Genomic DNA, 13,262 nt, shown 5'->3' on the forward strand with positions numbered 1-13,262 from the left:
AAGTGTTAAAATAATGAAATGGGCCATTTTCTTCAAAGTTGTCCACCCCACTTTTTTGTAACATGGGTATTTTTTTACGCGACTAATACTCAGTATCGCGATGTCTTTCGATCCTGATAGGAGAAAAATGTCCCAAGATTTCCATACATTTTTTCGAACCTTCCATTCCGTTACCGCCACACAAAATGTATGAAAAAATGGTAACGGAACAGAAAAAGACCTTGGGACACTATTTTTAGGGTTCCGTAGCCAAAATGGCAAAAACGGAACCCTTATAGTTTCGTCATGTCCGTCTGTCCGTCTGTCCGTCTGTCACAGCCGATTTACTCGGAAACTATAAGTACTACAGTGATGAAATTTGATGGGAATATGTGTTGTATGAACCGCTACAAAATTATGACACTAAATAGTAAAAAAAAGAATTGGGGGTGGGGCCCCCATACATGTAACTGAGGGATGAAAATTTTTTTTCGATGTACATACCCGTGTGGGGTATCAATGGAAAGGTCTTTTAAAATGATATAAAGTTTTCTAAAAAACATTTTTCTTAAAGTGAACGGTTTTTGAGATATCAGCTCTCAAAGTCGTAAAAAGTATGTCCCCCCCCTCTATTTTTATAACTACGGGGTATAAAATTCTAAAAAAAATAGAGGTGATGCATGCTAATTAACTCTTTCAACGATTTTTGGTTTGATCAAAGTATCTCTTATAGTTTTTGAGATAGGTTGATTTAACTGTAATTTTGGCAGGTGTATAAATTGACATAATAAGTTTATTATATTTGCTGCTACGGAACCCTTTGTGCGCGAGCCCGACTCGCACTTGGCCGGTTTTTTCTCCTATTAGAATTGAAAGAGGTCGTGATTCTGAGTGGAAATGAAAATCCAAAAAAAGTGGGGTGGACAAATTTGAAAAAAATGGCCCAAATACTTCAACACTTTTGAACGTGATTACTGTATGTAGGGTGCATTGGGGTAATTTCGAAAGTCGTCTAATTTTGAAAGTCACATAAATGTCACCATTGTTTCCATCATATCAAGATTCTCCTATCGAAAATAAATACCCGAGCATATTTGTGCTTCGAAATGACCCCAACGTACCCTATATAATCCTAGATAAATACTTCATTTTGATGAATATACATTAGCAATTGCAGTTGGAGGAATGCAATATGCATTTTTTATTTTTTATTAGCAATTAAAATGTCGGAATCTGTTTCAAGTACGTCTTGTAACACGATACTTACCTGAAACTAGGTGGTATTATTGAGGAAATATATTTACCTACATGAACAAATGTAACGTATATTACGTATGACTCTGGTGCCTTGGAAGTTGGGACGGCCTCTGGTGTGGGATGCCACGTGTGTTGACACACTTGCACCGTCCCATCTTCAGAGCACCAGCGGTGCTGGTCATGCGGCGTCTGTGGCTGAAGACCTCAAACGCCGCAAATATGCCACCCTTGGCAGCAGTTACATTTTTGCGGCGTTTGGTGTGGAAACACTGGGGCCATGGGGGCCAAAAGCGCGTCAGATATACAAAGAGCTAGCGGCGCGCCTAATTGACGTCACAGCTCACAGGTGACCAGAGGGCTGGCTAATATTTTGCTCAACGCATAAGCATTGCCATCCAACGTGGCAATGCGGCCAGCCTTCTGGGCACACTGCCCGGTGGCAGCGACTTGGGTGAGGTTTTTTATTTAGAAGTGTAAGGGATGAAACTCCGAGAGGGGTGGGGCGTGCGCGTAGGCGTAGGAAAACGACGTGTAGAGCTTACAGGTTTATTACAGCAGTCGGCACTAGTCTAATCATTACATCTAAATAATATGTACCAACGGCCGTACAGCGTCCTTGGGACGGCAGTCGAGCGCAGAGGTAAATGTGGCGAACTTTGTCAAAATGGTCCACTAAGGTCCCGTTCGGTACGCCTAGTGTACACAGTTCAACTCCTAACTAATTCTCAAATTAAACATTGTTCAGTGGATGAGGTCGTTATCCCAGGAAAAATCTTAATAGCGACAACTAACTTTGAAATGCGCCACAGCACAGCGACATCTATTGAGCTTTGTGTGTAACAGACAAGTTGATCTTAGTACCAACATTGGTGTTTGTTTTTTTACATGTTTGACTACTTATTTGCAATCTTTACATTTACTAGTTACTTCAGTAAAATATACAAGTTACGGGAACGGTGTTCCATGATTTAAATATTTAAACATCGAGGTTCAATATCACAATATTGATACCCGTGGCGCCATCTGTTGACGTACGGCCAAACTAACAATTTGACGAATTTTATCTAAGAGTTACATATTGACATGGTTACTATAAAATTCTAGGCACCCGTTAACATATGTTGCACTAGGTTTTAGAATTTTAAGTCTACGGGAACACTTAAATATTTGCTAAGTTCACTCAGAAAACCAGTACCGGTGGCGCCATCTAGTAGCGGCCGGTTAAACTACGCTTGTTTGCACTGTGTTTATACGTTTTTTGGTAAATGTTCGCGTTACAGTCTCCCCCTCTGGAACTGCAGTCGTCCCGGCGCAGTGACAGTGGAACTACATAGGTTTTATGTCCGGGGAGGTCTACGGCGTCTCGCGGTCGTTATGGTCTCCGTGTTGGGGGTAGAGGTAGTTTTCTTGGGTCTACCTCTCCTCCGTAAGGGTTGCACGGGCTTGGGCAGTATCGCGTCGTCGTTACTCCGGTACGGACTTAGGTCCTTCGCGTGATACAGTCCTACAGCCTCGGTAGGGTTACTGGGTGAGGCGAGGAGGTAACTGGAGGTTCCGATCCGTTCTTTTATCAGGTAGGGCCCGTCTCGTCGTGGTGTGAATTTGGCGCTAACACCCTTAGCGGCGTTACTTAGAGTGTGTGTGGTCACTAGCACGAGTTCGCTTTCCTTATAGGCCGGGGCCTCTCTCCGATCCCTATCGGCGACTTCCTTTCTTTGTTCCTCCTTTTGCTCTCGGCTTTCTCTGGCCTTCTTTAATGTATCCGCTAGTAACAGCAGTTTTGGAGTAATCTCCGGCACGAAGTTCTCAGATATTATCACTTCACGCAGATCTTTCTCATTGTCGTCAGGGGTTCTGAGTTCCCGTGCGAACGTTAAGTAGGCTGGGGTGTAGCCGGTAACAAGACTAGTGGCCGTGTTCATGGCAAATCTTATAGCGGCTAGCTTCTCATCCCAGTTAGTATGATCTTCTTGGACTAAGATGGCCAGCTGCACCTTCAGGTCCCGGTTTTTTCGCTCCACGGGATTAGCAGCTGGGTGGTACACTGGCGTAAACTGATGCTTAACTCCTAAGCAGTAGATTACTTGCTGCATGGTTGCACTGACGAATTGCGGCCCGTTGTCGCTGATGAGCCTTCGTGGCAACCCGTAGCGTAGGAAAATCTCATTCACCAATACAGTCGCGCAGGTTTCAGAGTTCGCTGTCTGCAACTGGAACAATTCCACCCAGCCCGTAGACACATCTTCCACAATGAAGATCCATGTATTTCCTTTTTCGTCACGGGCAGGGGTCCAAACAGATCGAAAGCCACCACCTCAAAACGCTGGTTCAAGGCCGTTGTTTGTAGTAGTCCAGCGGGCTTCAAGTTGGTGGGCTTGTATCTCTGACAAGGCAGACAGTTCTTCACATAGGACTCTATGTATTTGCGCATACCCTTCCAGTAATATCTACGGGCGATTCTTTGGTAGGTTTTCTCGATGCCGTAGTGTCCAGCGAGGGGATGGTCGTGGTACGTTGCTAAAACGTTAGCATATTCATGTTGAGGAACCACTAGCTGTGCTTCTTCGCACTCTTCACTGGGGTTGTACCTATACAGCAAGCCTTTGTTTACGAGGTACCCCTTATTGCTCCAATACGTAGCATTTTCACAATCGGTGCCTTCCAAAGCGTGCACGATTTTTGCTACCAGTTCGTCCTTCAACTGATCACAGCGTATCTCGGCAGGGCTACGCGTGAGAACATCGGTAACCGTGACAGTGCATATCTCACATTTTCCTGCATTTTCTTGGTGACAGAAAGGCCGTGACAGAGTGTCAGCTGTCACGTTAGTTCTACCCGGCAGATACTTAATCGTGACATCGTATGCTTGTATTTGTAAGGCCCATCTCGCCAGGCGACCCGTAGGGGACTTCAGCGACATTAGCCATTTGAGGGCTTGATGATCTGTGTATATGGTCACTGGCAGACCCTCGATGTAACCTCGGAATTTACGGATCGCCCACACCACTGCTAGTGCCTCTCTCTCTGTAGTGGTGTAGTTCTTTTCCGCCGGGATCAGGAGGCGGCTGGCGTACTCGACGGGGTGTTCGTCTTGCCCCTCCCCCTGCACCAAGACTGCCCCAAGCGCGTAGCTACTAGCGTCAGCTTTAATTATGTAGGGTTTCGTCTCATCGGCTTGTTTTAAAACCGGTGCGGTTGTGAGACAAGTCTTCAGCTTGCAGAAAGCTTCTTCTTGTTCGGTATCCCATTGCCAAGGTTGGTCTTTTTTGGTTAGACGCGTCAGTGGTTCACTTATCTTTGCAAAGTTCGGGATGAAACGTCTGTACCAGGAGCATGTTTGTAAAAATGATAACAGTTGCTGCAAGTTCCCAGGTGCAGGCATCTGCGTTATAGCCGCTACCTTCTGTGGATCAACCTGCAGGCCTTCAGGGGTTATATAGTGACCCAGATACTTTACTGTCGTGCAGCAGAAGCTGCATTTATCCAAGTTCACAGTTAGGTTGATCTCCTTGAATCTCTTAAATACCTGATCCAGGTCCGTCAGGTGGCTCGCGAAGGTTTCCGAAAAGATAATGAGGTCGTCCAAGTAGGCCAACATCTTAATTGTCTGTAGGCTCACCCGTACGCGATCGATAAGGCGCTGGAACGTCGCAGGGGCGTTGCGAAGGCCAAAGGGCATCCTCTTGAAACGATAAATACCGAATGGAGTGATAAAAGCCGTCTTATCCTGGTCTTCATCTCTGACTTTCACCTGCCAGTACCCTGCTCTGAGGTCAAGGGTTGTCATGTAAGCCGTGGGCTTGGCAGCGTGCAGGAGATCATCAATCCTGGGAATAGGATAGGTGTCTGGAACCGTGATGGCGTTCAGGCGTCGATAATCAACGCACACCCGGGTGCTACCATCCTTCTTGGGTACCATTACAACAGGAGCTGCCCATGCAGAATAACACGGTTCTATAACCTTCTCCTCCAACATCTTCTGTAACTCTTCCTTGAGTAACTTCTGGCGTGGTGGCGATAGTCGGTATGGTGGTATCGAAATCGGACCGAGGTTACCGGTTTCTATGGCGTGCTCTGCCATCGTAGTTGGTTCCTTGTTAAATTGAAACACATGTTCATTATTACGCAGTAGCAACTCCAACTGGGTTTTCTGGCTGTCATCGAGCAAAGTTGATTCTGCAGCCTTTATCTCCAGCGAGTTAATGCCAGTTCTGCTCGGTTCTGGGAACAAGGCAAGCGAATTCGGAGATAACTCGACCTCCGCTGCCAGAAGGGTTTGTTGAGCGTCCCTGTACATGGTGTCCACAAACCTTGGAGAATAGCCGTCAAACAAGGATTTCGTCCTTTTCGGAAGAGGTACTACCGGCACATCATCGATGGTCACCGGAATCAGTTGATAAGGGACTGTAGCGTTCTCGGTCGGCAGGTCGGCGTCGAATGGTAAGGCACGTTGAAGAAACGATTTCCTTGATCTCGTCTCAGGAGCTCTTCCCAGCACCGCCGACGTGGCTATGCCGAAACCCCTATCAGAGTCTGACCAGTACGTCGATGCAGCCCGCTCATCCTCTTCTTTCAACTCATACGCGCTCGTAGGATTATCAACAAAGTGCCAAATCATCTGTGGCAAATTGATAACTATGCCAGCATCCTGCAGAAAAGGTACCCCCAGGAGTGTACGTGTATCCCGCTTGCCGGGGAACACAATGAACTTCGTGGGGACGGCACGATCACATACCTTGACCATGCATCTAAGCTTTAAAACTTCTTGCAATTTTTCCTCGCCATCAGCCAGTGTCACTCGTGCAGGTTCCACACTGATGCGGTAGCCACGCCTTTTCAGACAGGTATATAGTTGATAAGAGGCCACATTACTTTTGGCTCCACAATCCAGAAAAGCTGTCCCCGTGATGTCATCTATCCCAATTCCAATCACAGGCCTCTTACGAATATCCATCGAGTCATCTTCAGCTATACCCGTGGCGCAGAAGTCCACACGTTCTGTCTTGGTCACCTTCTTAGCTTCAGCACACTTTGGGCATTTACTCCGAACTACTCCCGGCGTTCCACAACCGTAGCAAGAAAAAATAGGCTGAGATGGAGATGGCGCTTGCGTAGCCGTCGTGGCTGAGACTGGCGCCGAAGGTTTGGTCTTCGTGGCAGCTCGACCAGCTTCACGTGTCGCTGCTTCCTTTGCCTTTCTGCGGCACACGTCCTCTGTGTGGCCCACAATCCGACAGTAGTTGCACCGGATGCGCTCCTTACTCCTAGCTCGTGAGGATGGCTCGTCGTGCAATAGCAATTCAGCTGCCTGTGCTGCTTCGAGAAGAGAATCGAAACTCAAGACAGTTTCCCTTGGAACTCTCTCTTTTATACGTCTGTGTAGGTTCCCGTATACCATGTCGAGTTGATGAGTCTCTGACAGTGGTTCTGACAGCTGAGCAAACAGGTCGCGCTTCTTGGCTACAAACGTTTCCGTCAGCTCATGAGGTCCTTGATCAGTCAGGACGATCTGTTTAAATAGCATGTGCGCTGGCTTTTTGGGTGCGAATGCTCTTCGTAGCCTGCTCTCGAAATCCGCCCAGGTTCTCACAGAATCCTTGATACCATTCCACCATATGGCTGCGTCTTCCTTCAGGATTAGTGGTAAGCTACGTATTGCGTCGTTGTCGCTTATGTTGCCGACGTTTTTAAAACATGTAGCCGCCGTTAGAAACGTTTCCACGCAGACCGGATCCCTTTTCCCATCGTAGAAAAACGTGGCCTTGGCGAAGGAGCTGTGTTTCGTTGGAGGCGGAGCAGGTCGTGCAGCGCTAGTGATCACTCCCAACAACTGCTGAAATTGACCTTCAGTCATATTGACCGCCATCTCTACACTTTGTCGCAGAAGCTTTTTACGTCGTGTTTCGACAGTCATAAACACTGTAATGCCACGGCACGGCCCTCACGTTGTGCGCCAGATGTAAGGGATGAAACTCCGAGAGGGGTGGGGCGTGCGAGTAGGCGTAGGAAAACGACGTGTAGAGCTTACAGGTTTATTACAGCAGTCGGCACTAGTCTAATCATTACATCTAAATAATATGTACCAACGGCCGTACAGCGTCCTTGGGACGGCAGTCGAGCGCAGAGGTAAATGTGGCGAACTTTGTCAAAATGGTCCACTAAGGTCCCGTTCGGTACGCCTAGTGTACACAGTTCAACTCCTAACTAATTCTCAAATTAAACATTGTTCAGTGGATGAGGTCGTTATCCCAGGAAAAATCTTAATAGCGACAACTAACTTTGAAATGCGCCACAGCACAGCGACATCTATTGAGCTTTGTGTGTAACAGACAAGTTGATCTTAGTACCAACATTGGTGTTTGTTTTTTTACATGTTTGACTACTTATTTGCAATCTTTACATTTACTAGTTACTTCAGTAAAATATACAAGTTACGGGAACGGTGTTCCATGATTTAAATATTTAAACATCGAGGTTCAATATCACAATATTGATACCCGTGGCGCCATCTGTTGACGTACGGCCAAACTAACAATTTGACGAATTTTATCTAAGAGTTACATATTGACATGGTTACTATAAAATTCTAGGCACCCGTTAACATATGTTGCACTAGGTTTTAGAATTTTAAGTCTACGGGAACACTTAAATATTTGCTAAGTTCACTCAGAAAACCAGTACCGGTGGCGCCATCTAGTAGCGGCCGGTTAAACTACGCTTGTTTGCACTGTGTTTATACGTTTTTTGGTAAATGTTCGCGTTACAGAAGTTATTTTAATTTATTTTATTTATTCTTATTTCTAAGTGTATAGTTGTATATTGTTTGTTTTTCATAATGTATACCTACTTGAGTAAAAGTTACCTCACAAAGTCACCTCGTTTTACGCTTGTCATCCGGATGAGATTAGAACGTTCTTTAAAGTTTCCACAAACCTATCGACGCAGACTTGGCTCTAGCCGACAAGGCCAAGAGTGGCACTGAAACGAGTAGTTCATGTGCTCTGCCTACCCCGTTATGGGATACAGACGTGATTGTAATGTATGTATATAGGACGTATAACTATTTCCTATTTGTTTGATGGCTTATAGTTTGATGCTAATACGTTTTTGATAATCAAGTATTTTATCAAATTACGATATTATAGGACTATCATTAACTTTACATTATGAACGCATAAATAACTATGTACAGTCGAATTCATAAATATGTTTATACTACGTTTATACTACGTCGGTGGCAAACAAGCATACGGTCCGCCTGATGGAAAGCGGTTACCGTAACCTATGGACGCCTGCAACTCAAACAGTGTCACATGCGCGTTACCACCCCATTAGAAACTTGTACACTCCCCTTTGCTGTGTTAAGCATAAGTACACAGCAAAAAGGAGTGCACAAGTTCAAAGGAGGGTTTGGGTTGCCGACGACTCAAAGGACAATAGACGGAACAAATTAGTTCCGTAAGTCCTCCCGTCGTCAGCACCCCGCACCCTCGTTGAGCTCTGGCAGCCTTACTCACCGGCAGGAACACAACACTATGAGTAGGGTCTAGTTCTATTCGGGTGCGGTCTTCTGTAAGGCGGAGGTACTTCCCCAGTTGGGCTCTGCTCTAGATTCGAGCGAGCCGATATCCGCTGTGCTGTGCCCTACCACACAAAGCGCAATATCATTCGCTATGCCCTACCTCCTAGAAAATAATTATGTGTACATTTTTTCACCTTATTGCGACGAGTTTAGGTTAAGAAAGGTACACATATGAACTGTACTTCGTATAGGAAATTAAATAATTAAATACCTATGTATCATTTGTTTTGCAGGATAACAACCTGTTATATTAGTTGTATGTTTTGGTGGCTTACTAAATTACGAATCACTAGGAGATCTTATACGCATTATTCGAACATGGCCGGATATTTATAGCACTTCTATTCCCAAAAACGTAAGTTGTATTATATTATTAACCACGTTGTTGAACATATTGTCAACAAACTAGATTCGAAATCCAAATGCATAGGCGTATTCCTTGATTTAGCAAAGGCCTTCGACACTGTCTCTATCCCAATCCTTCTCGATAAGCTCCAACACCTGGGCATAAGAGGAACTCCTCATCAACTTTTCAAGGACTATCTTACTGACAGGACTCAAATCGTTAAAATAGGTGAACACAGAAGTGATGAGACGCTGGTAACATTTGGAGTACCGCAGGGTAGCGTTCTTGGCCCCACTCTATTTTTGATTTATATAGATGGTCTCTGCCGCCTTAAACTTCAAAATACAACTATTGTGACTTTTGCTGATGATACTGTTCTTGTGTTTGATGGACCGTCATGGCACCATGTTAAATACACCACAGAAAGAGGCTTAAGTCAAGTCATGGATTGGCTCAATAAAAATTCGTTATCTCTCAATTTAAACAAAACAAAGTATGTTTCATTCAGTATCAAGAACTCCATGCAACCCTCTGCCCTTAGAATTCAAGCTCATACATGTCGAGACACATACGCAGCGCCCTGCAACTGCTACACACTTGTTGAAACTAATGTTGTCAAATATCTTGGTGTACACATTGACCATAATTTAAAATGGAACCACCACATTAATTCTATATGTTCAATTCAATTCAATTCAAAATATCTTTATTCATGTAGGCCTAGTTACAAGCTCTTATGAATAGTTCATTACATATATATTATGATCTTAATCTAACCTAATTATCAGAGCAATTTATTGTTGTAAATTATTGTTCATAATAATATTGAGTCTATAATATACAATTTCATATAAAAATAATCGTTAAACAAAAAATATATAATTAGGTATATGTATATATAAAAATACATGTCTAGAATGTTCTCGAGTAAGGAAGCTCATGTATATTTTTAAAACTATCAGACACTTGAAGGATTCTGGGGTTGTAAAAAATGTATACTTCGCACTATGCCAGTCCATCATAACATATGGCATCAAAGCTTGGGGAGGGGCAAAAAAGTCTCACATGATTGCTATAGAAAGAGCTCAAAGAGCAGTTATTAAAGTAGCTACATTTAAACATTTCCGATACCCAACAACCGCTATATATAAAGAATTTGATGTTCTATCGGTACGACAACTATTTATAAAGTCTATTATTTTAAAACAGCACAAAACAGCACCAGTTGCAGCAGTTATTGACCGAAGAAAAAATCGAATATTTATCAATCCACCAACTAGAACCAGATTTGCCAAAGACTTTGCTTTTTTTCTTGGTCCATTTCTGTATAACAAAATATCAAAAAATATTAACTTAACTCAGCTAACAGTAAATCGGTGTAAAAGAGCCGTCACATGCTTTTTGAAATTACAGAATTATGATGAAACTGAAAACCTACTTAAAACAATTGCCTAAACTACATAGTATAAAACAAAGTCATTTCCCGCTGTCTGCCTTGATAATATTTAAAACTAATCTCAAAATTTTTAAAACTAATGATTAAAGAATAAATAAATAATAGTTATTTGTTTTAAAAGGGGGCAAAGTAGTTGTTTAACCGCACGTGCCAATATTGATACTCGAGCAAGCGAAGGATTCCAATGTTCAAAAAGTGTAATCTTGAGCGTTGCGAGGGTATCAAGGCACGAAGGTTGAACAAGCTTATGAGCAAAATATACTACATTCAAGATTTATAATAACAATATTTCTAACGTTGTGTTTTTCACAAATACTGCATAATGGGTACTTACTTATATACATCCATACATAATAAATAGCCTTGTGGTCTTTAAAATCTCACTAGTGGTAACAGTAATACACACATGCGCGCGCGCGCACACACACACACACACACACACACACACACACACACACACACACACGCACGCACGCACGCACGCACGCACGCACGCACGCACGCACGCACGCACGCACGCACGCACGCACGCACACACACACACACACACACACACACACACACACACACACACACACTGACACACATACTCATAACACCTACATCTACTTCCTGTATATTATTTTCATACCTTAAACAGATAATTTTTGTATCCTATAACTAATTGTGCATAGACACCTATTGTCTTGTATATTGCGTCTTGTCTAAGATTATTTTTTACGTACCTAATCCGGGAGAGGTGGTGCTTCCTGCCGTCATACAGTTTTTACTAGTACGGAGGAATTGTTTCCTACCCTATTTTTATGTACAACATACCCACTGTAAAGTTATAATTATTTACTGTAAAGTTATAATTATTATACACGTCAAAGCCTTGTACAGTCAAGTTATTAGGTAAACATAGATGCGGACAACGTGCCATAAGTATGTATCCACAACCTTGACGTAAGCAGTAAAGTCGTGCATACATGTTTTTGGCACGTTGTTCGTATACACCGTGTTTTTTTTTGTTTTCCGTTAAATTCGACACGTAGCTAGGTTCATTATCAAGAACCACCCTGTATATCACTTTTAGTTAAATTGGTAAAAAAAAATTTTTCATCATTTTCATACCTAATAAATGAATTTATTGGTGTGAGAGACCCTTAAGAATAACATTAAAGTTAGTGTCAAGTGATTGACGGCACGTGTCAAAACAAATAACATCAGGAATTGGTAAAGGCTTTCACACACGTGTTCAGTAATTATCTTTATTTTTTAATAACTCGATAACTGTAAGAGTGAAGACGCTAGTTTCTTACAGAAATTAATTGTATTTGATCTAAAGAACCTTCCCTTAAAGTTAACGGAATTCAATAAAAACAGGGTGTATATGTTTAAAACCTTGACTTTACTATCACATTTTTATCTACTTAAATCCATCAGACCACATCCATGGCGGATGCATAATAATATACATACATTATGTATAATATCTACTGTCAAGCCAAACTGAATCTTAACACAGAAGTGATAAAAATGATTACCACTTATTAGTAAACATTACAGACTGGCCGAACGCAGTAAAAAACTATGTTGCCGAATTAAACCAGTTTCTTAACAGTGTATGAAGTTGCACATTAAAATTAGGCAGGGTAACGGTTGTGTTGAAACATACGGGTGGGTAAAACGAGCGTTTTTCTGACGCATTTCTGAAATATATTTACTGCCGGATTCGCGAAACAATAATTAGTTCTAGTAGTTGCGATATGGATGGGATATATCAGTGTAAATTAAATTAAATTTCATTTATTTCAAGCTCATGGCTCAAAAGATGTTAGTTATGTACAATAATACTTAAAAACTATGTTAGCGATACAATAAATAACTTAACTAAATGGTACACCGTTACTGGGCTTGTGAAGTTCACAACAGTGCACTATGTACGGACAAAGTTTGACGTTTTTGAAGAAAACTTATTTTTGATTGTGATGAATCAGATTCCTTATCGTATATAGGGTTAATATCTGAAGTAGTAGACGTAATCAAACCACTAAATGTAGACACGATAAGATACAGTTTTATTGAATTGAATAGCAATCTCTTTAATTACATACTTAAGAAATAGTATGTTCAGTTTTCAGTTGACAATTTTTACGTTTGTGGTAAGAGCATCTCTTTTGTAAGAGCATTGTTATATGTTCTAATGCTGCAGTGTAAAGCTTGGGTCGTCTCTCGGAGCGGAGTGTTCGGTAGAGCGTGCACCCTATGCAGCGTCGACTCAGGACACTTGTATCAGCTTCAATTGTTTGACATGCACGCCGTTCGCCCCGCCCCACAGCACGTCCAAAATGAGCGTGCACTTAGACCAAAGAGGATCGAGCATTATAAAAAGTTGTTACTAACAAAGTAAAATGTGTAATCACTGTGAATAGACTGCCACCTCTTGACACAGGCTTAGAACTTTTGAACCTCAGTTTTGACAATTTGGTTCATATTCTTAGCTTGATACGTGTTAAAATGTCAAATATTAATAGTAGCGCCATCTAGCTGAGCGTACCCCAAAAGTGTAATGCCATCTAGGCCACCATACCATTTTCTGTATGGTACTGAGGTAAATTTTTTTCTTAGACTTTATCTGTCTATACGGAGTTATATATATA

At 42.5% G+C, this 13,262-nt stretch overlaps 2 protein-coding genes across 2 annotated transcripts; both read right to left on the reverse strand.

Annotated features, from left to right (window-relative positions):
* Positions 1–2,573: 2,573 nt before the first annotated feature.
* LOC125235149 lies at positions 2,574–3,329 on the reverse strand. Its single transcript, XM_048141599.1, has one exon. It carries the CDS (start codon positions 3,327–3,329, stop codon positions 2,574–2,576), a length of 756 nt encoding a protein of 251 aa, XP_047997556.1.
* A 74-nt stretch (positions 3,330–3,403) lies between these two features.
* LOC125235150 lies at positions 3,404–7,211 on the reverse strand. Its single transcript, XM_048141600.1, has one exon. It carries the CDS (start codon positions 7,148–7,150, stop codon positions 3,404–3,406), a length of 3,747 nt encoding a protein of 1,248 aa, XP_047997557.1. The 5' UTR covers positions 7,151–7,211.
* Positions 7,212–13,262: the final 6,051 nt, after the last annotated feature.

The sequence above is a fragment of the Leguminivora glycinivorella genome, chromosome 17 (genome assembly GCF_023078275.1).
Source record: "Leguminivora glycinivorella isolate SPB_JAAS2020 chromosome 17, LegGlyc_1.1, whole genome shotgun sequence".
In the NCBI taxonomy this organism is placed as follows: Eukaryota; Metazoa; Arthropoda; class Insecta; order Lepidoptera; family Tortricidae; genus Leguminivora; species Leguminivora glycinivorella.

What these genes read in the sequence shown, in the direction of transcription:
- LOC125235150 (XM_048141600.1), bottom strand. Translation starts at nt 7,150, where the DNA reads ATGACTGTCGAAACACGACGTAAAAAGCTTCTGCGACAAAGTGTAGAG.
- LOC125235149 (XM_048141599.1), bottom strand. Translation starts at nt 3,329, where the DNA reads ATGCAGCAAGTAATCTACTGCTTAGGAGTTAAGCATCAGTTTACGCCA.